Here is a 26,397-nt window from a genome sequence, read left to right on the forward strand (position 1 = left end):
ATATTACAGTGTTTCCAAACTCCTGGGGTAAAGGAAAAGCATCTTCAAATATAACCTGTTGGAGATGAAAATAAAAGTGATCTGAGACGGTCCCATTCGAGACCACCAAGACCAGAACCAAATGATCGTTGAGGAGCGAAGTGAAGTCAAAAGCAGGAGGGAGGAGAGGTATAAGGGAAGAGGAGAGGGCAGGAGGGAATTAACATTTCTCAGGTCCCACTGTTCTGGGCATCGTGATATGCACTTCATAGCAGATAACATGTTGAGTGCCCTGCTTGCTGCCATCGCTGTCATCTCACTTAATATTGAACTGCGAGATAGATATTTCTGCATTTTACAGATGGGAAAACAGACTCCCATGATCTTACCTAAGGTCACTCAGCTAGTAAGGCACTTGGCAGCTCCTGGATCCATGCCCTGGCCTTCCTGACTCTAAATCCCATGCTGTCCCATCTCTTCACCTCACCCTCTTTGATGTGGTTAAAGGGTTGACGATCCGCTGGGGTCCTGCCTTGCCCTCACTTGGCGGTGGTGATGGGTGTGTGGGGGCTGCACGGGCGTTCATTCTACACATATCTGCAGAGCGCCCACAGTGACAGGCCGTGTGTGTGGATGAGGCTTCCCGTCCAGGTCTCCTCTGCCCAGATCTCCTTGCTCAACTGAGCCTGTTGCATCTAGAGTGATAATCACATCAACACGCCAACGTGGCGCCACAGGCATCAACGTCTAAGGTGGCGAGCTTCCTAAAGTGAGAGGCATGTCCTGAACTCTTCTGTAACCACCTCTGAGAACCTCTGTGATCCACTGGAAGGAAAGAAATGTAGCTCACCGTAGCAAGAGGCAGACTGGAGATGAGCCTGAATCAAGCTCTCCCTGTACCTGCTTCTGTGACCTTGACCTTGGTCTTTAATCTCTCTGGGTCTCCGTGTCTACGACATAAAACAGGGATACAAATATCTAAATCACATACATAGAGTACCTTACATCTGGAACATTAAAAGGCCCCAGTAAGTGGCAGCCTCTAGTATTATCAGTGTACTTTATTACCGCCAATGATTTGTGGCTTTGAGTGGTGCTTGGCTTACTCATTAACGAGCCAGGGTCTCTGGCCACGGAGAACACCTCTCCGGTTTCTAGAAGCAGAGCAACGTGAAGTAGAGGCTGTTGCATCAGTGTTTTCCATGGAAAGATCCACATCTAATAATAGAATTTTCTATTCAGTCTTTGTCCCAGGAAAATGAAGACTCATTAAGTTCTCTTTTCTAGCTATTGGCTCCTTCCTGCAATTCTAAGTGCTGCCCCTTCAAAGCCACCCTTGCAGCTGTGGAGACCACACCAGGGTGAACTGAACGCCCAGGCTGACACCACCAACAATCCCTGAAACCTGTGAATGCTGCCTCTCATGACAAGAGATTTGCAGATGTGATTATCCTGCATTATCTGGGGATGGGGTGATGATCCTGGATTACCTGAGTGGGTAATGCAATCACGAGACTCTTTATAAGAAGGAGGCAGAGGGAGATTAGACACAGAACAGAACTCACTGTGACCACGGGGGCAGAGACTGGAGTTATGTGGCCACAGGGCCAGGAATGTGGGCAGCCTCCAGAAGCTGGAAGAGGCAAGGAACGGATTCTCCCCTAGAGCCTCCAGCGGGAGCACAGCCCCGCCTACACCTTGCCTTTAGCCCAGTGAAACAGATTCCAGACTTCTGGCCTCCAGAACTGTGAGAATAAATTTGGATTGTTTTAAGCCACTAAGTCTGTGATAATTTATTATGGCAGCCATAGGAAGCTAATACAACCCTTCATTGTTTCCAACCTGTAATAAAACAACCCCAGTAAGATTATCTCAGCCGTAAACGAATAAGTCTTACTTCTACACTTTTTCGTGTGTTGGGGGGGTTACGGGTGTTGAGGTGATTAGGTGACAGAGATCCACCCTCCAAAAAACATTTCTATCTGATCACGAGTCATAAATATTCATTACAGAAAAGCTGAGCTCACAAAAACATGAAGAAAATAAAAATCAGTCATAATCCCAGGAATACCCAACCTCTGTTAACATTTTGGTGTATAAATTTGTGGGTTTTTGTTCCCTGAAACAAAATCACTTCTAATTAAAACCTCAAGAATTTCATTTAAAGTCATGAACTGTGGTCTATTAGGAGGGGTCAATGAAGCCAAGCCAAATAACTAAAATTGGCCATCATGCTGTTCTGGAGATACAAGCAGTATCCCCCAGCTCTGTCTAGGTCACAGCAACAACCAGGAAAGTGAACTTGACTCTTGACTCTAATGAGAGGAAAATAAAAAGCACGCAACTCATCTAGCCTCTTCTTCTATGGATCTTTAGAAATAACTTCAAACACAAAAGAAAGCCCACTGTATCCCAGAGACCCACAGAAGTTAAAATCATCCCTTAGGCCACCTGGTGGCCGAGGTGAAAAGGGAGCTGGGACACCTGCCTCTTGAATGGCCTCTCCTCTCCTAGAACGGTGTTTAGGTGCCACCACGTACCAGTCATTCCAGGTGCTCGAATATATACTGAGATTCAATATGAATTCTAAGAAGGGACCCAAAACAGAAGGCAGCATGGCCCTTCTTGCAAGGAGCTCCATCTATCCGGGGAAACAAACACATTTAAATATTTGCCATTCAGGGTGATGACTATCATGACAGAAACAGACACAGGATATAGTGAGGTGTCACAAAGGAAGGATGACAACTCCGTTAAATAAATGAAAGTAACACTGTATTATTTGTATTATTTTTCACAGAATCGTCCAATGCCAGAGCTGGAAGGAACCACCGTGGTAATTTAACACACTCCTCTAAATTTTCAGATGGAGTAGGGTTTGAATGAGCGAACCTCTAGATTCCCTTTAAGCTCTGAATTTAACTTTCTCATGCAGAAAGCCACAGAATAGTGCGCTGTTGAGACCATAAGCTCCTCGTGAGAAGAGATTAGTAGGAACTCAATTGCTAGTTGATTTTTAATTCCACTCAGACACGGAAAGGAGCTTGTTTTCCTAAGGCCCAGGACTCTTGGGAAGGCTCAGAGCCCTTGAGTCTCTACGATACTGCATGAAAAGCACTTTAACAGACAGTGTGCTCAAACGGCTACAGTCTGGGGTTGCTTTTGCAGAAAACATGTCCTTTCCTCGGGATATCGTTTTCCAGAGGACTCGAGCACCCCAGCCCACCCCACAAATGCACACAAGCAAAGCCAGAGAAGGAACATGGAATGAGGTGGAGAGGCATCTCCACCCTTGGACGATTTGCATCCAACACACAGGCCAGCCAGGCTCACATCTGCTGCCCTCCATCAGTCACTACCGTTTCTTCCTAAAATGTTTACACTGCTGGCACACCTGCACATTTGTTCCTCTAAGTATGGGTTCTTTCCTGCTCTAGGGCTGTGGATAGACTTCACAAGGTCTATGAACACCCGAACTGCCTGCAAACTGTTATGTGTGCAACATTCTCTTGTGAGAGGGTCCGTAGCTCTTATTAGATTCTTAAGGAGGACCATGATCCACAGAAGTTTCAGAATTCATTTGTCCTTGCACATATGAATTAAATATAAACCCAAGTGCCCTAGGTGTGCGCAGATGCCTACGTGTGTGTCCTTGCCACTCCAGAAATCTCCAGGAGACAGGACACTCAACTAACAAGCTTTCCTTTTTCCTTCCACATTAAAAAACAATTTTTTTTTTAAGAAAATGTCATCCTCAGGACATATAAAACTGAACCAGCAAAGACAAAAAACTTCAAAAAAATCAATTATCCATTTAGTCACTGTGAAAAGTCTATCTTAAAACCCAGAGTCTCAGGGAACGTCAAAGCTCTGGTTAAATTTTTAATAAACTATAAAAGATAATGTTAAAGAAAAGACCTTTTCAAAGGCAAGCTGGTGACAGACAAGCTCTTGAAATGACTCTCATCAAAGGGCATGAAGCTGGTGGGGAAGTGCGGGCAGGTGAGCTTCTCTTCAGGCTGGAGTTAGAAGCTCCAGACTCAAGGAATGAGCCCCCCAGGGAGGGTCTTTGGAGACGCGTCTATTTGTATTTAGACCCTTGATGATTTCATTCACTGTCATGGGTTTAAATAACACGCATACGCCAATGATTCACACATTTATCCCTTCAATCTGGACTTCACTCCCCAACTCCAAACTCGTACATCCAACTGCCTAGACAGTATCTCCACTTGAATGTCTACCAGCAACCAAACCTCACAGTCCAAAACTGAATTCCTGATGTTCCCTCCAAAACCTGCTCCAGCTGCAGTCTTCCCACCTCAGTGGACGGCAACTCCATCCTTGCAGCCGGTCAGCCCTGAAACCTCGGGCTCCTTCTGGCTCCCCTCTTTCTCTTACATCCCACACCCAATCCATCAGCAAATCCCACTGGCTCCCTCTTCAACAGACAAGGATGGGAGGCCTTCTCACCACCCCCAGCGCTACCACGCTGATCTGAGCCACCATCGTCTCTGACCTGGATTCCTGCAGTGGCCTCCTCACAGGTCTCCCTGCTTCCATTCTCGCCCCTCTAAAGTCCAGTCTGAATTCAGCACCTAGAGAGAACCTTCTAAGGCACAAGTCAAACGGGGTGGGGTGGCTCATCTCCCACAGAGTAACAGTGCCTCTGAATTCCACCTGGGGCAGGGCTGGCCTCCTTGCCCTCACCTTGTACTCCTCTCCCTCCCATTCCCCTGCTCCAGCCACACTGGACTCCTGGCTAATCCTCACAGGTGCCAGACAGGCTCCTGCCTCAGGGCCTTTGCACTGGTGGCTCCCTCTGTCTGGAATACTCACTGTCCCCCAGAGATCTTCATGGCTGACTCAAATGCAAGGAGGTCTCAATAAGACCCATCCTGACCACCCTACTTAAAATTGCGACACTTTCTTCTAACACTCTGTATCTCCTCCTCTGCACTGTTGAACTTTTTCTTTCATTTTAGCATTAACCACCTGCTCACACAATACATAATTCACTTATTATTGCCATGTTCATTGTCTATCTCCCCTGCTATAACAGTTACAGGAGGCCAGGGGATCTTGGTCTGTTTTACGACTGATATAACTCAAGTATCTAGGGCACATTATTAAAATGCAATTAATAAAGGCAAGACTGGGAAAGAAATTTCCCTTCAAACTTCTCGATCCAGGCAAGCCAGCTGCTCTCCAGTTTACTGAGCCAGTGACTACCACCACCATGCTCCTGGTAAAGACAGCTCAGCTGAGATTCCTCTGAGCCACTCGATCCTCATTTCAAAAGATACTTCTGCATTCACCAAAAAAGAATTACAAGGTTGAACTTGGACTTGGAAATGCCAAAGATCCAGAAGAGGGTGTCTTGTTAGGGAAGAAGAATACTTGAATCCATGCTGATTTAGGATCATCAAATTTTGGTGTCATTCTGCACATCTTCCTACTAACACATCTTTGTTTCTGGCCTTAATCCACGTTCTCACTAGAGTCAATAAACATTTAAGAGACTGTACTCGGCCTCTCCCTGACCTTCTCTCAAAATGAGCCAGGAAACAATTCCAGTTGAGCATACGGGACACGGTAGGGCAGTGGCAGGGTGGTATGAGAAAGCTGATTCCTGGATATTTACAGTCCATTGCTATGAAATCTGGATCTTACAACAATTTTTGTTCTGCAGGTAGACAGAGAATCACCACAGGATACCTCAAGCTAGTATGGTTATCTCATTTGGCTCTAAACCCACTGGACAGATCTTCATTCTTTTTCAGCTGGTTAAAGGAGTCTCAAATGGCAGAAAGACAGCGACTGTTATGACTGAAGAGACAAGACAAGTAACTTCTCTTTCTCTAATGATTAGCATTTAACAGGTTGACAGTGCCTGTGGAGGTTTTCAAGCTGTCCTCCGCAGAGCCCTCGGTCTTGCAATGCGCTATTTAAGATACTGAGGGTGAACGTGACCAGACCCTCCCACCAGGGCAAGTCCACGTTGCTCCACTTCGTGCACTGGGGTCCCACATAAGACTTTATCTCAAGGCATACAGAATAGGAAGCTCAAGAAAACCAACCCAGAGCGCTTACTCACAACCCAAAGGGAAAGAGCCAAGAGGGAAATGAGAGAGAAACAGATGCTGAAGACAAATTTGGGGCAAACCAGCCTATATGATAATACATTAGAAATTCCTAAGATCAGGATAGAAATAATAGAGAAAAGTGCTTCTCATCTAGAGGAAGATCTGAGCTTAAACAGTAATTGGACGCAAAGTGTTCTAGACAGAGTTAATATATACTGGAGCATATAGCATATTGAAATTTTCATTCTTTGAAGATGACCAAAAAAGTCTTCATTGTATAAGCAAAAGAACACCAAGTTACCCACAGAGGAATAAACTCGGTTTGGCTGTAGCCTTTGCTTCCACAAGTACTGAAGCCACAAGATAACAGAGCAACACCTGTAAGAGCTTCAAAGAGAAATATGTGCCTCTAGCAACCTTGGCCCAATCAAGTCATTGCTCCTGTAACAGGGTCACAGGTTGATATTATGAACTCTGCAAGGACTCAGATAACATATCACCCGGGGATGCTCCCTGAGCAAGGTCATTCCTCAAACTCGAGTTCCAAAACAATGAAAGATGGATCAGAATGTTTAGGAACTCAAGATGAGGAAATCACAGCTGGAAAGGAGGGCAGGAGAATTGTTAATGCTAATAACAACTACCATTTTTCAACTGCTCATATGGCCCAAGCAAATCTGTGTGTGTGTGTGTGTGTGTGTACACACACACATATCTCATCTTATTTAATTATGAAAATAAATGTAGTTTATTTTGTAAATAATATCCCAGTTACCTCAGTAGTAGCATTATCCCCATTTCACAGATGAGAAGACCAAGGTTCAGAAAGCTCAAGGAATTTGTCACGATAAACTAGTGAGTAGTAGAGCTAGAATTCCAAAATGCAACCCAAGGAGTTCCTCTGGTTTCCTTGATTTATTTTTTTTATAATATCTTTATCCTTTTTTATGCTTATCTGTGTTTTCTAGTTACTCTAAAACATATATTATTTTTTAAATAGAACATCAATAAATTTTTTTTCTATTAAAATAAATCCAAAGACACAAAACAAATTACTCCAAAATACTAAAAAGGAAAGGATTGGTAAGGACAGTTCAGAAAGATGCCCATGTGAAGAAAGCAGGTATGGCAAATGTCAGTGTTAAACTCTACTGAATTCAATATTTTAAAAGAGCATTAAGCAGAACCAGAGACGTCGCATGTTTATAAAAGGCACACCTACAGTGATCATGCAGTGGTTATGAATTTATGCTCGAAATGACTTGGTACCAAAGACGTAAAGAAAGGAACTCACAGGTGGAAATAGGAATGAAACTGTTTGAAGTAACTGGAACAGAAAGTTGTCTTTTTTTTTTTTTGGTGAGGAGATCAGCCCTGAGCTAACATCTGCCAATCCTCCTCCTTTTTTTTGCTGAGGAAGACTGGCCCTGGGCTAACATCCGTGCCCATCTTCCTCCACTTTATATGGCACACCGCCACAGCACGGCTTGACAAGCAGTGCGTCTGTGCGCGCCCGGGGTTCCGAACCAGCCGACCCTGGGCCACCGCAGCGGAGCGCGTGCACTTAACCGCTTGAGCCACCGGGCCAGCCCCCAGAAAGTTTTAACATAAAATGATCAATCCAGAACAAGTAACCCAAAAAATAAAGTCAAGAAAGATTTGCACTCCCTCCCCCACTCCCCTCAAAAAAGGACCGGCATCATGATTGCCGTTGCCCCTTTTCCAGCCAGGCAACTGAGCTGACAGAGCGCCTGTACCTGTACGCAGGGACTGGACGGCTGGGGGCAAGAGCTCACCTGGGACGTTGTGTATGGTGATGGCCAAGATGAGCAGCACAATCCTCCTCCAGCTGCTGCCGCCGGGCTGTGCCACGTTCCCTCGAGAAGGCACCGGGCCAGCAGGGCCCTCTGGCAGGTCGGTGGCCGCCACCTTCTTCCTCTGATACGCCTCCCCATTCTCACTCTTGTCTGAGCAAAAAGAGAGGGAGGGCAAGAGACAGTACTCTGAAAATGTGCACGCTGGTACCCGGACAAGCAGCAGCAGGAGGAAGCTTTCAAGACCGGGAAATGGACTACTTCCTAAGTTCCTAATGGACCGTGTATTCTTCTGTTTATTCCTTCATCCCTCAGTCCTTCATTCACTCATTCATTCATTCAGCAAACATTCATTGAATGGACACTGAGTGCCCAATGTACAGGTACTATAAAGAGTAAAAGAGATGAAAATGGGGTATCCTAACAATGCCTATTTAAGAGAAATTGAGTAGTGATTGGGAGCACAGATTCTGGAACCAGGCTGCCTGGCTCACTTCCTGACTCATCCACTTATCAGCTGTGTGATGCTAAACAAGCCATTTAACCTCTTTGTGGCTTAGTTTCCTGATTCACAAAACCAGATAATAATAGCACCTACTCCGGGGGGGTTTGTGAGGATTAAATGAGAGACTGGACGAAAGGGCCATGTGTGGACTGTGGCTGTTGCTACAATGTTCCCTCTCTCCCATAGCCCTAGAGAATTATGTCAGATGTGACCTGCTCTCCCGGTCACGTTGACTCAGGGGGAACTGATGCGATGCCAGGCTCAGCCAATCAGATTCTCTCCCCAGGGAAGCGAGACTGGAATGTGGGAGGACTCGGGACTCGAGTGCGGGCTCTGAATCTGAAAGGTCATGTAGTGTAAGGGCAGTCACGATGGACCATGCAAGAATGGGACGAGGAAGGAGCTTGACAGACAGACAGAAGGATGCAGATGCACATGGACAGAGATGGGAAGTCATGCAGCCACAGAGTGAGAGAGAGAGAGGAACGTCAGCCTGTGTGCCATAGGACATTCTGACCCTCATGGGCCAACTACAGTACCCCATCCATGCGGTTGGTTCATGAGCTTGCCAAGCAGTGCGTCGGTGCCAGCCCGGGATCCGAACCGGTGAACCCCGGGCTGCCGCAGCAGAGCGCACGCACTTAACCTCTTGAGCCACGGGGCTGGCCCCTCTTGTGGTGTTTCTACTTCGTTCTCTATTTACAAATTTTCCACAAGCAAAAGAACTCTCATCTCTAAGCTGAAAGCTGCAGAAAATTTTCCCAAAGTCAAATTAAGAAACAGGAGGCAACTTTGGGGATTCCTTTATCTCAGACCATGGCGTTTGGTCTGGCCTCTCCTCAGTCCTTGTTGTAAAGCAAGGTGAGGCTGTTTATCTCACCCCCTCAGGGGCTTCATTTAAAGACCAGAATCTCACTATGTAAACTTGATCAAATCTTTGATGCCCCTTTGGGATGAACCTGCCTAAGTGGAATACTGTTTTATATTTCAAAAAACATGCAAAGAAAAAAACCACTTCTTTTGAAAAGCATTTTGTGTTTGTTTACTCACATCAAGCCAGTACAGCCTGAAGAGTAAGAAAGCGCCAAAGGGCAGGCAGACTCCCTCCTCCCCAGGTCCCAGTTGGTGCTTCCACAAACAGCTGAATCTCAGCTCTCGTAGGGAGAAGGGGCCTTTTATTAAGCCTCTGAAATGCAGGGAAGCCAGCCCTCCAATGGTCAGTAGCCACAAGTCACAAAACTGGCCTCTGAGAATGCAGCTGTCTCAAATGGACAATACTTGCATAAGACAAAGCCAAACAGTCACTGTGCGGAATCCACACTGTGTGTGTGAGAATGCGTGCGTGTGCGAGCATGTGATTGCCACTCGGAACCACCTTTGTTGCTTCTGATATCAGACAGCTTTCATGTATGTTTGCACACGTGTATCTGTACACACATGGGGGATGCGTTTGTGCATTCTGAGTTGACGATATCTGATGACTCAGGCTGCAGAGGCTGATCGGGAAATTGAACTATACATCTGGGATTTCAAGCCCATAAACACTAAAGACTCGAGCAGAGCAGGCCCGAGTGCCGTCTAGGAACTAAGCCTCGTCATGGCGAAGGGCGCTGGGCTGTCTCCTGGACCAGTCAGTGAACACCGCTGATTCCTTGGGCTTCCTCTGAGAGCACAGACCTGACCTAGATGCCCTCCAGTGGGAGTTGATAGGGGCAACAAAAACCCCAAAACACTTCCCTTTGGGACTTCATAATTTAGGGGGGACAGACAGGGAAGACACAAATAAATCCCTTTAAATCTAAGGGACAGAAATGAATTCTCTAACAAGCATTGAAGGCGGTGCTTATTTTTGTCAGCGTCACAAAGATCCGACTCTGAATCTCCTGCAAATAATGCACAGAGAGCAACAGAGATGGGGGCACCATTAGCACATTCCAGCACCATACGTGTGTTGAATAGGAACACTGAGAGGCATAAAGAGTTACTAATCGAGGTAAAGATGCACGCGTCGCCTTGGAGTCTTAATGTGTGAAAACTGATGTCGGTGCCGTCTCTAGTGGGAAACCGGAGGGTGTGAACGCATGACGTACTTGTGAAAGTTTAATAAGCCACCATTTGGTAACAGCCACTAATGAGTCTGCAGCGAGGAAAATTAGTCCAAATAAATCATTACAGAGAGTATGAATGCATCCTGAGCAATGAGTCTTCCTGCCACTCCTGGAAAGGCTGGTTAAACCATCGCACGCAACAGGTGAAACATCAGTGCTGTGGGCAAAGGGTGACTGATTAATGGAGGCAATTGTCAGGCCTGAGGTGGGGTGTAGGGGTGTGCCAGAGTGACAAGAGCTGGTGAGATTTCTTGACAGAGGAAAGGTTTGGCCACTTTTGAAGTAGGGGCTGGCAAAGAGGAAGGACATCTAGGGATGGAACAGCCGATGTCTGTCAAGTTCAGAAATGGACAACGTCATCAGCAACATGGGCTAACAGGTGGTACTGAGAACTCATCCTCAATTAATCCTCAATCCTTACAAAAGCCCCATGAAGGAGAGACCGTTCCCTTTAATGAATGAGGAACCTGAAGAGCAGAGAGGTGGATCACTGGTCCCAGGTCACACAGTCAGTCCAAGATGGATGCAGAAGTCAAGCCAGGTCCTTTGCCTCCAGAGGCCACCTCTTACCCAGGGCCCCGTGGCTGACTGGGGGTGGAGGGAGAGAGTGTTGATCTGCTCCTTTGCTCGCCAGAAAAGGTAGTGGGAGCAGTCCCTGAAGTAACATTTAGAAGCTTGAAATCTCAGATGTTTAGTTCAGAGATATTTAGGTTGCAGAGAGGGTCTGGTGAGCCGGCATTGACTGACACCAGAGGGGAAAGGGCTCAGTGCAAATCTCATATTTATAATCATTCCCACTCACAGACAAACCTGAAGATGTTTCATGAAAACATTGTTTCTTAACCCACTAGACCTACTATCTCTAAGTGTAAAGCAGCTGTAAGTAGAAAATATTTATTAACACCAACTACGGAACACAGGGTTACAATTCTTTTGGGAAAGTAGAAAGACTTCAAAGTTGCTCAACATCAAAAAAATTTTTTTTTAAACTGGAGCATCTATGAATCCACACAAAGAAGGCACCCCCTGCCGGGGCTCAGCCCGTCATCCCCCCACTTCATCTCTCCCGGAGAGGCACCGCGTTGCCTCATTTGAGAATGAGGACCACAGGGGAACAGACAGACAGAGCCAGGGCTCACTTTCCCTGCTGAATCACAGGGTGACCTTATGTGACACATTTGCTTCCTGGTTTCCTCTGCCCCCAAACACAGGATGTGATTCTTGTCCCAACACATTGCCTCAGAGAGCAAAAGCAGACCTGGTCCGGCAGACACAAGCTGGGGGGGCCATGAGCCAACCCTGCTGCCTGGGAAAGCCCCCTCCCCCTGAGGGCTCCACTTCCTCCCCTGTGAAGTGTGAAAGGCCTTGATCAGTGGCTCTAAACCATTTTGGATCAGCAACTGCTTTTGAAAGTACAGTGGAAGCTACAATCTTCTCTCCAGCAAAACGACAGATGATTTTGAAATAATTTTTGAATCCTTATGGATGCAAGGACCTCAGACTGAGAACATCTTGCTAGATGAATGCCAAGTTAACCTTTGCTTTCACAACCCGTGGGACCGGTCCCACCAGGGAGGCGGGATGTTTGCTGTCCCCGTGATGATGTAATTGACCCAATCTAATAGGACCGATGACGGAACCTCAGGCTCCAATGAATACGGCAACGCTGATTAACAGATCACCAGCCTCGAGAGCTTCAAAAATATCCCCAAGATATCACTGGAGATGATTCGGTTGAATTAGCACAAATAGGCAAATCCTCATCTGCTCAGCGCAGAAAACTTCAAACCCCTGGAAAAATACCTTCTTCCTAAACCCGTTACAAAACAAAAAGGAAGAGTAGTTGGCGATACGTATCCTCTAGGTACTATACGTGCACGAACAAAATCCAAAGGCTGATCAAAAGCAGGGAAAGAGGAAGATCTTTACTTATATTTACTTACATTTTTCCTTCTTTCTTGTTTCCCAGAGAATCAGCATAATTTGGGGAAGAAGAAATTATCAACATGAGTGTGACAACGCTTGCTAAGAATTTGGTTCTGTTTCTTTAATCATTTATGGGATGAGAATGGCTTCCTTTATATAGTTAATGCAGAATTTGAACATGAACTAATTACTCAACACTGGTTAGCATCAACTCTGGCACCTAGAGAAACCAAGGCCCACGAAGGCCCTTGTTGACAGTCACATGGAAACTCAAGACAGAGTCAACGTGGTTGTCCCATTCTTGGCAGAAATCCCCCCAGCTCAGAGACATTCAAAACGAAATCTATCCACAACTCTCACACTGTTCCTTTTTGTAAAGCTGTAAACGTGACTATATTAAAAACCATTCCCCAAAGAGAAAACGTCCCCAATACCCTTAACACAATGACTGTCATTTGTCCCTACCTCTTGCCCAGTTCATGCACCTTTATGTTTTACATACTTGCAGTCAGTGCAAATGAAGAGAACACCTGGTAGATTACACTGGATGCCATGGGATTGTGACTCTGTCAACTGCGGGATCATGGCCCCGTCAACTCTGGGATTGCGGCTCTGTCAACTATTAGCCATAAGGCTTCAGGCAAATGCTGTCTTTGTGCCTCAGTGCCTTGGTTGTAAAATGGGTTTAATAATCATATCTACTTAGTAAGGTTGTTATGAGAACTAAAATATATGTAAAAGACCTTGGCACAGTGCCTGGCACAATTTACATTAGCTATTACTATTGATTAGACATTTTAACGTAGAGTTTCATATTCCACTTGTTTCACTTAAAACACAGAAATATGTTCTAAATTTCTTAGCCTCTGTGACTCTGGTTTCTAATGGCTTGAGGGCATTTTGCTTATTTCTAAGCCTATTGTTTGTGAAACCATTTCTTTTTTATTCGAGTTTGAATGGTTGCTCTGTCTTTTCCAGATGCTAAATGATGCAGTGCCTCACTCTTGCCACATGGGGGCATACTCTTTCTGCTCCCTCCCACCAAGAATGGGCACGACCAAGGGAAAGTACCTCCTTAACTTCGGACACTAATTCATTGTTTATCGCTTCATGATTCATATATACCATTGGACTATGTAAGAGGGGCCGACCTATCCCAGGAAACAGAGCTTGGCACGGAGGAAAAAATCCTATTGCAGATGGAGGGAGGTGAATCTTGACGCAAAGATCCTTAAATCTTTCAGGTACTTGCTTGTAACTAACCGTCGGCCAACAAGTTTCCGAAAATTGAGCTAGAGTGGAGCTGTATCACACATGCATTTTGCAAATGCAAATGCAGGCATATGCATCTGAAAATAAACTGAGAAGACTCCCTTCATTTACCCCTTGCTCCCCTTTCACCGTCCACTACCACCTCTTCCAACTGATTTTGGCTTCCATTTCCCAAAAAAGGAGAGGCGTCAGTTGAAATGGAGAGAAAAATAAAACAAATTAATTCTTTTGACTTTTGATCTTCCTAGGGCCAAGTCCCGGTGGTTTGAGAGAAAGAACATTTTCAAGGGGGTGATTCAGACCCTTCAACATTTCAGCATTAAATGCTGTCTTTAGACCCCACTGGACACATGAGATGTGACTCAACTTCAGGAACTGGGAAGGTGGGAGTGCTGTGGATTGGCAATATAATTCCAATCAATCTATCATTTGGCAAGAGACAATGTAAAGCAAGAAGGAAAAATGATGCTTACAGTGCTTTTCCTAGGAGAAATTCCTCAGCTTCTCTGAGCCTTACAAGGCAACTCACCCAGGAACGTCCTCAGATCCTCTAGAACCCCTTTGAACTGCCAACATATATGCTGCAAATGTGAAGTCTTGGCATAAAACCAACAGCAGAGCATTCATTTAAATTTCATGAATTTAATAAGTTAAATGGGCTTAAGTGGTCAAAGCAGGGCTGGTCAGCCATTTGATCCATCTCACCATTGAGAGAGTGACCCAAATAAAATACTCCTGCCAATAACCTCATTTCTGATTATAAAGATATAAATGCATATTACTTGGAAACCCTAAAAGTACACAGAAGAAAATTTAAATCACAGATAATCACCTCACCTAAAAAAAATAATATATCACGTTTGGTGTATTTCCTTCCATGATTTTCCATGTGGTTTTACATACCTGAGATATCATATAACTGTAGACTGCTTTTTGTTCCCACTAAACATAACACAAGCATTTCCTCCATATGATTAAAAACCATACAAGCATTTCAAGGAATACAAGTATTATTTACCTTCTCATACCATTGGGCATTTAGGTTATTTTTAATTTTTTTTCTCATAAATATCACCGTAAAACTCTTAACTTACATAAACAATCAGAAATTTGGACAAAGTTCCCAGAAATTGAACTGTTGATCAAAGGGCCTTGATGCATCTGTCTAACTAATTTCCAGAGAGGCTGTGCCATTTACACTCCCATGAGCAGAGCCTGCAAGTTCTCACACATTTCCTAGTCAGCCTGGGTATTTCTCATTTTAAAAATAAATGTATTCATTTATGGGGGAAATGACATTTCCCTTAATGTGTATTTCTTAGACTCCAAGTGAAGTTAAACATTTTTCACAGTTTCAGGCATATTTCTTTCCTCTCTTGTGAAAGGTCTTCTGTCCAAATGAGGCCTCTTCAAGTAATGATAATATGATTAGCTAATTCCTTACAGACACGGGTAATTTTCCTGTGATCCACTTGGGTTTGTCAGTGACTAATGAGAGCTCCCCGGGAGCAGCAGGTATTATTACACATCAGACAGATGTTTCCACCTGGCCCCGCTAGAGTTTCAGCCTCCATTTTTTAAATCCGTGTTTGAGAGTTCAAGACACCATAATTTAGCCTTTTTAAAAAAAAAAAAGGGTTATCTGCTTCATTTATCCACTACCTGATATGGTCCCAAAAGCTACTGTTCTCTCTTAATATTGGAATAAAACTCTTCGAAAGTTTAGGATATCTGAGAGCTTCCCTTGCTTTCTTAGTCTTCTTTCCCTCCACAACCCTGGATTCTTGTACGCAACACAGCAGTTTTGCAAACAGTACATAAAGCAAAAAGAAGCTAGTGTGGACAGGACCCTTGCTAGAGGTTCCAGACTTAACAAATAAAAATACAGGATGCTCGGTTGCATTTGAATTTCAGATAAAACAAATATTTTAAGTATGTCCCAAACATTGGATGGAATATACTTATACTAAAAAGTATTCACTGCTTATTTGAAATCTGAATTTAACTGGGTATCCTGTATTTTATCTGACGGTCCTACTTCTGCCCAATTTAAGGTCTGAGTTCTAGGGTGGGAAGAAGTCAGGCAAACTGACTGCCGTCGACTCTGAAAGCAGCCACAAGTTTGTCTCAGCGTAAAACCTTTCAAGGATGCACTGATGAGTCATGTATCACCCAGGGCAGGAAAAGATTCCGTTAGAGACCACGGAAGCTTCATGGGAAGATAACTGAAGTATTTATTATACTTAGTTATTAGCCTTTAGGCAGAGAAGGATCTGGAGTTTAAGAAACATGATGATAAACTTACTTACAATCTTTGTAACTATAATTGATATCCAGTTATCATTCTAATAATCACAAGCCACATGATTTTCAGAGGGCAAAAGGCTGCCTGTGTCAGGAGGCTGATTCGATTCCCTTGTCTTTTCAGTCAGTACATATTTTCCAGGCACCAAAAGCAATCCATGCCTTACCTTTGATGCTTATGAATAAGCAATGCTTAGTGACAACACAGAGACAAATAGATTTGCATAATTGGTAAAAATTAAATGTACATCAGAAGAAGAGATGGGTTCACCACTAGCTAAAGATTTCTCATCCATTAAGCAAACCACCCACTGAAACGCTGCTTGTTCCAAACATCTAAGTGAGGAAATAATTTCTACTCTCAGTCAACGGAGCCAAAATTTCCAGTAAGATTAAAATGCCCACCTACCAGGTCAGCTCTTCTACTTTAAAGGGACAAACAACCATTTTATCAATGTGAACTCACTCCTGATGAATTAATTATGGTCGAAAAATAAATCCCAAGCAGACAGCAGAGCTGTCTCTACAGTTCTTCTTAGCCCACCCTGTACAGACACCCTGCTGGGAAAGACCTCAATAGCTTTTGAAGGGTCCACCAGCAGAAAACATTTGCTTCAAAACAGTCCCAGCACACGCAGAGAAAGGGCATTTTGGAGAACACTATGCTTATAAGAGCTTTGCAAAGGACTCTCAGCCTTTCCACACAGATGGTAGCTCCTCGCTTCACTTACATGGTTGTAAATTACCAGGTCAAGGAGGAGACATCTAAGAGAAGAACACCTATTTCAGGGCTCGTGTCCAATTGCTAATATTAACAATTGTGACTTGGCTCACTTTTGCCTTTGACATAATGCCGCTCTGCCATCTTCTCTAATGCTGAGAATAAAGACCCTAGACCACTATATCTCCAAGTGTGGAGTGAACACCATCCACTGCAGGGTCATGGTGGGAGCATCTAAAATGCCGATTCCTGGACTCCACTCTGGCAGCTACTAAACTAGAACCCCTGGAGAGGGGCCCAGGACTCTGCACTGTACAAGCCATACGGCCCTCCACTCTCACCCTGAATACAGACTAAATTTTAAAAATTAATGTTTTAGACCACCCAACTACAAGTTAGTCAAGGTCCTTCCTCTGTAGTTCAATTTACTTCAGTCCAAATATTATTGCCTAATGAGGTGTTTCAAAGCAGTAGACAGGGAGGTACCTGACCCTTAGTTACATCTGGGTATCTAAGGATAAATATGACTCTCTTCCAAACACACAGTGAGAAAGGCAAAGGAATTTAAGACTAGAAGGTGAAAAGTAATTGAATTGTCTTGATAGGAACCATCACTTCCTTACATCAAATAAAAATCCTGTTTTTTTCCTTAGAGGCTATGGGCCATCACAAGGAAATACAACCACCAGCGAAGAATTGAGAGAAAACAAATTCCCCCAAACTAAGGCATTCTCTCATCTTTCCTAAGTTTATGTAGCGTCTATGTAGGGTCTGTGTATGGTCTAACTCTATATAATCTCTCCCCCTATTTATATCTAGCACTTCCAATCTTATCCTGAGAGTCAGTCACCAGGAATCAAAACATGACAGGATTAATGAAAACTCTTAGCTGCTACAATCAAGAGAGTATACATATTGCCAATATTAACAAAGAGCATTATATTCTGCAAACTACAATAGGAAAACAAAATCATTCTTTTGTCAAAGACAAACTGAAACTGAAACAAACATAACTGAAAGGAAAATGTAGTACTAAAAAGGCTTAAGTGAGACTGAAATTCCATAAACATTTCTTGGTTTACGGATTTCCTTGCTTTTCGGGAAGCAAACAATTAACACTGGAACACAGGATAATCGCTGGAGATAACAACAAAAGAAGAACGATAAGCACAAGCCTGAAATTTGTTTTGCTTTTTGTCTTTATTACAAGAAGACTAAGAGACTTCACCTGGATGCAAAGGAGAATTTACGTCCACGTCCAGCTTCAGTAGGGAGAGTTTACCAGGCACTATCCTCAGTGGTGGGCAACAGAAGCCAACTCATTCATTGGAAAGGTACTGAGGGGCTCATGGAACCAACCCAGGATGGCCACAGAACCCATCCTGGAACCCAGACAGGGCCAAGGGAGACCACAACTTCCTGGTCCATTGACAAAATGCCACAGTAACACCCTCAAGGTGGCACCTGCTATCCCGAATGCCAGACACCACATGCCCTAGCTTAGTTGTTGGCCCCAAGTGCTGGCCATTCCTGCTGGAAAAGCTGCCCCCTTGGCTATCAGGCACATCCAACTGGCCAAGCCAAAGTCACCACCACCTGAAGAGAGGCTAGAAGTCCAACTTCTATCCTGAAAGGCAGGCTCTGTCTTCCACCGAGACTCGCAAAGTGGGGGGAAGTGAGAGTCCCAAACATAGTCAAGGGATTAAGGAGCTAAGCGGCTAGAAGGGGAGAAGGAGGGAGGGAGGGAAGGAAGGAGTAGGGAAAAGCTACCATAGGGAAGCCTGATTCATGTCCTTAGACATCTATGTCTTCAATATACTTGTCTACATTAAATTTGCACCAGATTTTCCTCTCTCTTTAGAAAGACACAATTCAATGAATGGAATCATGGCATAGAATTCTCAGGCCAACTCTATATCCAGTTTTTGGTACGTAACCCTAGGAAAGTCCCAACCTCTAAAGGTTTGAGCTTCTTCCAACTGTAAATGAGCTAAATTTGACTTCAGGGCCCCTTCCAGGGCTAATGTTCCATGCCTTCAGACACAGCCTCCGACACAGCTGGCCTAAAGGATCGCTCATCCCCAGCGAGTAGGAGGGAGTGGCTATTTCCAGTGCCAGTGTTTACAGAACTGTGTCCTGGCCCAAGAAATTCCCCAAGATGAGCCTCAGGGACAGCACATTCCAACTGTTCATAAAATAAGGAATGTCCACTAAATGAGAAACAAATTCATTTGCCCAGAGGAATCGACATCTCTTTGTGTCCTAAAATAAAAAGCATTATTGTCCCTTAAAATTTATTAAAATATTTTCTAGCCTACAAAAATTCTCAGACATTATAGGAAACATAGAAAATATTAATAAGCACAAAGAGGTGACCACCTTTAAAAAATCCTGACAATCTTTTTTATACTTATACTATATGTGTATAGATGAACACACGTACATATATACACACATTTTTTAATTGGATCGTACTGTTTGAAACATGACTTTACATAGCAATAAAGCCTGAACATATTCTACGTTATTATATATTCCCCTGTATCAATGGTTCTCAACCGAATTTCCTTTAACTACTAGAGGCCAAGATGGGCACAATGCAGAATTTCCAGTAGCCAAATAAAGAACCAAGAATACACACGCAAGATTTTTCCTATTAGAAGATGTACTTATTGTCCAAAATATTTCAAAGTCGGGCACAATCTGTTACCTTCCAGGCCCCTAGGGAGCTTTGGTGTTGAGAATAATAAAAGCCCGCTAGACAGGAATTATAAATTGCCACTTAAACATTGGCCAAATGTTGCTTGAACTTGAAAGGGCCAATATTTTTTGTTCTGAGACTTCTGTGATGTAAATGTTATCCTTTGAGTCGTTTCTGAGCCCTTCGTCCTTCGGGCTCAATTTAAATGGTATATTTCAATCCTATGTCTGTAAAAGAAGATTTGAAATAACTCTATGGGTCTTTCAAATCCTATTTTACAGATAAAGAATGGGTTAGCTCTGTGACCTACCCCAATATTCTTCCTTCCAATTAGCCACTCAGCCATTACTCCTAACTCTGGCTTCTTCCTGTAACTGACCAGTCTTTCCTCCTGTTGGGTGGAGTGTAGGATGCTTCTTCCTCACTCCTCTTGTTTCCATGAGGGATTTTCTCCTAAATACTCTTGGCCTTTTGTCCCACTCTTCACACCTCTGCAAGGGGACAGAGTGAGTTTCTTGAGAGATGAATCTAGGGGGAGAACCCAGACATGCATGGTTCAGCCTCCTTCCCCTTCCCTTGAGTGCCAGGGTGCCCACAGTAGTACGACTTCTGGTCTAATGCTCCATGCTGCAAGTTTTACAGGGTCCAGAGCCCAGAGGGCCCCACAGATGTGTCTGTAAGTTGGCAGGTAAGTCAGCCTAATTCTGCATTTCACCATTATGAATCCCACTGTTGATGTATATCAGCCATTGCCTCTAACCTAACCTTCATCAGAAACGAAGATGAATTTTTTATTTCCATCTGCCTCCTTTGCTTCTTTTTTTTTTTGTGAGGAAGATCAGCCCTGAGCTAACATCCATGCCAATCCTCCTCTTTTTGCTGAGGAAGACCGGCCCTGAGCTAACATCTATTGCCAGTCCTCCTCCTTTTTCTCCCCAAAGCCCCAGTAGATAGTTGTTATGTCATAGTTGTACATCCTTCTAGTTGCCGTATGTGGGACGCCGCCTCAGCATGGCCGGACGAGCGGTGCGTTGGTGCACACCCGGGATCCGAACCTGGGCTGCCAGTAGCTGAGCGCGTGCACTTAACCGCTAAGCCACGGGGCCGGCCCCGCCTCCTTTGCTTCTTACGGTTGATTCATGAACTCAGACAGAGGAGACTAACGTGTTCAGCCTTAGACCTCTCCAAACTCAACACCCCAACTCTACACCTGATCTGGTCTCCAGAGCACAGTGGTCAGTTCAGGGGTGGGACTTACAATTCAAACCAGCCAATCAGAATCCTCGGTCTGTGTGCATTTCCCTGTGGACACCGCCCTTGTGGACTGATGCCCAGCCACACTAAGCAAAGACAAGGGAAATGCATCAGGTGGAGAGGTCATCTCAATGGTGCCAAGTTCCCCATTCCAGATCCTGAGGCCTGTTCCTGAAGCTCTCCCTGATTCCATGAGCTTTCAATACCCCTCCCACTAGTGAACTGATAAAATCTCTTTGGCTTCAGCTGATTGAGTTGATTCCTGTCATCAGCAACCAAAAACGTTCTGATTAAAATAAGAAAACCTAGGCTCAGATATTGAGTGATCTTACTAATAATGATGAAGCTATAAAGTAGCAGACAGGGATAGAAACCCAGATCTTCTGACAGCCAGTTTTGAGCTGTTTCAACAACCACACCACCTCAGTCTCCATCCCTTCCAGCCTAGCCACCACCTCCACTAAGAGGCCTCCCTCGACCTACTCTCAGAAGCATTTGGGGCATGAACATTTCCTTCCACCACGCAGAAGCCTCAGGATGCATCTCCACCCTCCCGCTGCAGCTCTGATGCCCACTGTGCTCACTCTGCGTGGCGCCCCTCACCTCCAAGTGGGGACAGGAAGAGGTTTTAGGGAGAATCCCCTTGCTCTAGTTGCCCCGTAGTCAGGGAAGTCTCCTTTTCAGGACCGGATTGGTGCCTCTGAAAACTGGCCTCGTGTCGGAATCATCTGAGGAATTAAAAAATCCAGATCCTCAGCTCCAGCCACAGACCTATTGGATTAGCATCTCTGGGGGAGGAGCCTGCCAATCTGCATTTACAAAGGGCTCTGGGGTGGGGCTGAGGCAGCTGGTCCACCAGCTGGCATATGAAAACCACTGGACTACGCAACGTCAGTGTCTCTCCCAGCAACGGCTCTGAGATGGCCCCATTTCATCAGCCCTGATGCCAGGCACCCTTTGTTGGAGCACTCGTGACCTCTATACACCACGGCAGTCTCAACTCTTCAGCCATCTTGTAGTTTCCAAGCCTTGCCTAGCCTTGCTCTCTGCAAGAACCCTGTAATTACAAAGTAATTAGCCAATTTCGGGTGACTATTAACTCTGCAGGCTTCACCCGAGGCTGCAGAACAAAACAGACATCTGAGGGCAAACAGGACTTCAACTTGGCCTTCAGGTCCACACTCAGGTCCATCTTCTCACCCGAGGCTTGCTGCCCATGCAAATCCCCAGTTCCCTACAATGGTCCCCTGGCCGTGAGTTCTTGCAGACTAACCACTCTGCCCAAGAAAGCAGCCAATCTTCTCGACCTGGCCAGTCCTGGTCTTGGTCACCCACATTTCACCCAAATGTGTATCTAGAGAAGAGTAGGTTCAGGGACAGAGGAGCCCAGAGGATGAGGGAGGCAGTGCGTGCAAGTGGGCACAGGCCCTCTCCTCTGCTTTCCTCTTCTTTCCCACAGGCAAGCCCTTCCTCACCAAGACTAAAGGCTCCCAGATACTGATCAGATTCAAGAAAATCACATAAAGACTAACAAGGGATCATTTGGGGATGAGATAGCTGGGTGAGTTGCATCTCAACAGATGATCTTACTAACCAAGAAGAAATTCCAGGAGATAAAATGTGGAAGCAAATGGCAAATCACTCGACAAGGATGAGCAGAGAAAGTCCTTTTTCTGGGGAAGAGGATGTAGGATATTCTGTCACAGAGAACCTATAATGGGCAGAAGCATCTGTATTCTTTTGATTGAAAAGAAGCCTTCTGTTAGCATAACCCACAAAGCCAGAAAGGTGAAGCCTTGATGGACATTCATGGGTTAGGTGGGCTCATTTCCAATCAGCATGGGCTTATAAGTAAGGAGCAATTAGCATATCATTGAGATGCAAATAATTTACACATTAGTAAGTGCAGCTAAACGTTTGTCTCTAAAAGTTTTTCTTAATTAGCTAAATATTTCCCCAGCAATATTTTCGTGCTATTAATCTGTTCAAGAAACATTTCAGACAGCGTGCAAAGGTAAATTTCAGCATAGCCATCCACGCTGTTAAGAAAAAGACAACTTCTACAAGGATGAGGTCCCAACTAATACAGAAAAACCACTCTCCTAACTGGGTGTTCTCCATGAAAAAGAACCCAAGTCACATCACTTCACACGATGGCAAACTTCTGCCAAGGTTTGACCTGAGGGTGGGGAGTGGACCATGGAAAGACAAATCTGTAGGCACAACTAGAGAGGCAGAATGGGGGAAATTCCTGGCAGGTCTTGCACTAGGTTGCTAGTTTGCCACCACCTCCCCATTCACCAGATCAGCAAATGTGATTCGGACACAGGAGCCACCTGTGTCCCTCACCAGGATTAATGGGGAAGAAAGCTACAATGGCTGCGAGTCCCAGAAGTTTCCCGTTACTCGCCATGTCAGCATATGCATTCTGTGTGTGAGAGAGAGAGAGAATATGCACATGTGCCTACATCAGATCATGATCAATTTATTTGATTAGAGGTGCTCTGGCAGTTTCTCTTGATCCTCTTCTGGGGACTATCAATCAAAGCAAAGGACAGGCAGTGGGTGTGGGCAGGCAGGGGCACAGGTGGGCACAGCATAAATTGCTGGCGTGCTGGCTGAAGGCGTCCAGTCCTCTGGCAGGCACAAACCAGGGGGACAAGGGAAAAGTCCTGGGCAGGCAGGCTCTCTAGCACTTTCCTCTTTTCTTACCTCTTCAGGCTTCTCTGTTTGCCTTTTTCTCCAAGGTAATGACACAGAGGACTCACCGTGTCACTGCATAGAAAGCAGCAAGGAAGACTGGTTCTGAAGAAGGAGACACTGTGGACACTCACTCTACAGCAGCAGAATCCCACCCGCCCTAGTTGCTCTCCCAGCCCCACCATTTCCTGGTGTTGTAGCTTTGGAGATATCACTGGATGCCCCCTGTGCCTCAGTTTCCACATTTGCCAAACGGGGATGATAGTATTACCCCCAAATGGGGATGATATTATTACTATAGGACTGCTGTGGGGAGTAGATGAGAGCGGCATGGACCGCTCTGGCTGGCACACAGCGAGGGCAATATAAACCACGTCGTGGCACTTCCCACAATGAACTTGTATTGCATTTATAAAAGTATAAAAGAAAGGCTAATGGTGTGCAAATACACTAATCCGTTCTTGACTTAAATCCAAAAGAGCAAGAGGTCCGTGGTGGAGAAGGAAAATTCGATCATGATAGGATTTGCTGCAGAATTTCCAAGTACCATCAACTCCCAATTCCCTGTGTCGCCAGAGTAGAACCATGCCTTGGCAATAATGTGAACGCTTTTCAAAATTCCACAATCATGTTGACATTTTCAACTTCCGGAAAGGATCACCTGCTGCTAAAGATAATAGAGACTTTCCATCAATAAAAGGAGAGGGCTGGTGCCCTTTAAGAGCGTCTATTTGGCTTTGGAATACAAAGTAACTTCCTATTTTATTTTCTTTCCTTTTTTCAATAGTAGATTCCTCATGTAACTGTAGTTTACTTAGGCTAATATTAACACCAGTTTGCATTTCCTAAAAAATTGTTACAACCAGGGAGATGGGAATAAAGTAGGTCACAGGCATCCCTGAAGCATGCTTGTTGGTTGCTCATTATCCAGAGAAAATTGATGATAGACAGACAGATAGATGGATAGATAGATAGACAGACAGACAGACAGACAGATAGATAGATAGAGGGTATATGTACACACATACATATACATAAATACATACATGATCCATATACTCCATATATATTATATATGTGATGCTATTTCATTAAGCCATTATATTTCCATTTTCAGGTTTAATATTTTTAAAAATTGTATATATATATGATTTTTAGAAATTCACCTTGGAAACTGAAACTTAATGGCTTGATGAAATAGCATCAGACAGCTAACTGCCAGGAAGAAAAAGCACCACTCTATACTCCCTGGATTTGACCAGAAAGACAGGTAAGAAGGGAAATAGCCAGGAGCAAAACTGGTTTCTGGAAACTCATCTACCGATCAGGATGCAGCTCCCAGCAGGGGAAACACATCTCCTTCGCTACCATTTTTGGCTAAGACTTGGGGGCCACCACATCTTCAAAGGGTGGGAATCCAGTGGGCACTCTGCCGAGACGCCTGACTGACTTGCAGAGGGCTCCGTGTGGACCCCAGGAGCGGAGGCTGAATTCTTGAGCCTTTGGCTTCCTGAGGCGGAAGTTCTGGGTCAGAAGGGAGACAGACAGGCAAAGGTGTCTGTGCTGACCTGAGGTTGCTTGGAGATAACACAGCAAAGAAAAGGACTGATTCTGAGACAGCAGGAGTAAAAGAAACGAGAAATCTAATGGAGCGGGACTTATCAGTGAAATCAGTGGGGATGAAGGAGGCCGTCCTCATGTTAAAGGGCGGACCCTGCCTGGGGAACTGAGAAGATTTAATGGGGCAGAGCAGAATCATTTGTCAGGCTGGGGACACACCTTCTCATACTGTTCCTCTTGAGACAGCGACCACAGGGACACATGAAGGATGGCCTGGTTCCTCCTGGGAGAACAAATGCTCTCCAGCAGAGGTTCAGAGGAGGAGAGAGATGCGGCTGCTGAGAGCTCTGTCGTCTTTCAGCTTCAGCTAAAGGCAGAAATGCCTGCTGAAAATGAAGGCTTCAGAAGGACAGACTCTCCATATAACGTTCAGATTACTACTGACCGTTACTGTGAAAAAGGGCCCCAGGGCTGAGATGGAGCACCAGTTATCTTCAACCACACCGTAGCTCTTATCGCACAGAGAGAGGTGGGGGGCTGAGGCCACGTGGGTGTGTTGGGAGCAGTCTGTGAGCAGCTGGATGGTAGAGGACCCGAACTGAGCCCAGGCCAAGTTTAGAGTCTTTCACAGCGGTTCTCAAACTTGAGCATGCAAAAATAAACAAACAAGTAACTAACAACAAAAATCCCCACTTGGGGAGCTTGAATAAAGTGCAGATTCTTGCGCTCACAAAAGATACAGAGAAGATTAGCATGGCCTCTGTGCAAGGATGACACCCAAACTGGTGAAGTATTCCACAGGCCTGAAATAAGGAGTTACTATTCAATGGGCATAAAATTTCAGTTAAGCAAGATGAATAAGCTCCAGAGATCTGCTGTACACATTGTACCAAAAGTCAACAATATTGTAGCATACACTTAAAAATCTGTTAAGACGGTAGATCTCATGTTAAGTATTCTTACCATAATAAAATAAAATTTAAAAAGAAATGTCACCTAAACAACTTTTATAAAAATCATATATAATTTTTTTTTAAAGTGCTGATTCTTGGAACTCATGACAGACCTGGGCAGGGCTCAGGGGTCCACAGGTGTGACGGGCACTCTAGGTAATATAATTTAGGGGAGAAAAAAGGATCCAGGAACACTGATTAAGAATGGACTCCCACGCTTGTATGTCCAGCTCAGACCTTTTGCCAACCGTTTACTGGGAATGTTCACTTGGGAGTCGTACTATCATTTATTCACCTTGCACCAAATGGAATACATCATCTTATGCCCAGGATGTGTTCCTCCTGTTGTAATCTCTCTTAGGGTGACAGACCCCATAACTTCCTCCATTTATCAAACCAGGAACATGGGAACAAGTGTCAGTGCAGCAAGCCCACGGAACCCCCTCTGAGAAACCCTGTTCCAGGAGGACCCACGGGAAACCCCTGGAAAGACACTGGGTGAAGGAGTGCTAAG

At 44.8% G+C, this 26,397-nt stretch overlaps 1 protein-coding gene and 1 non-coding gene across 10 annotated transcripts in view; one reads left to right on the top strand and one right to left on the bottom strand.

The window, feature by feature from the left end:
* Positions 1–26,397, bottom strand: part of SLC39A11 (solute carrier family 39 member 11) — a 378,940-nt gene that overhangs the window by 141,365 nt on the left and 211,178 nt on the right. For 7 of the 9 annotated variants that reach the window (XM_058561457.1, XM_058561455.1, XM_058561454.1 and 4 more), the window contains one exon: positions 7,862–8,032. The exons of the other annotated variants lie outside the window; for them this stretch is intronic. In XM_058561457.1, the coding sequence (XP_058417440.1) occupies positions 7,862–8,032 (171 nt within the window). The remainder of the gene's footprint in view (positions 1–7,861; positions 8,033–26,397) is intronic. 9 annotated transcript variants of the gene reach the window in all.
* On the top strand, positions 25,633–25,735 carry LOC131418034 (U6 spliceosomal RNA). Its single transcript, XR_009222829.1, has one exon. It is a non-coding gene; the product is annotated as a U6 spliceosomal RNA (small nuclear RNA).

This window comes from Diceros bicornis, chromosome 18 (genome assembly GCF_020826845.1).
Source record: "Diceros bicornis minor isolate mBicDic1 chromosome 18, mDicBic1.mat.cur, whole genome shotgun sequence".
NCBI classification, from domain to species: Eukaryota; Metazoa; Chordata; class Mammalia; order Perissodactyla; family Rhinocerotidae; genus Diceros; species Diceros bicornis.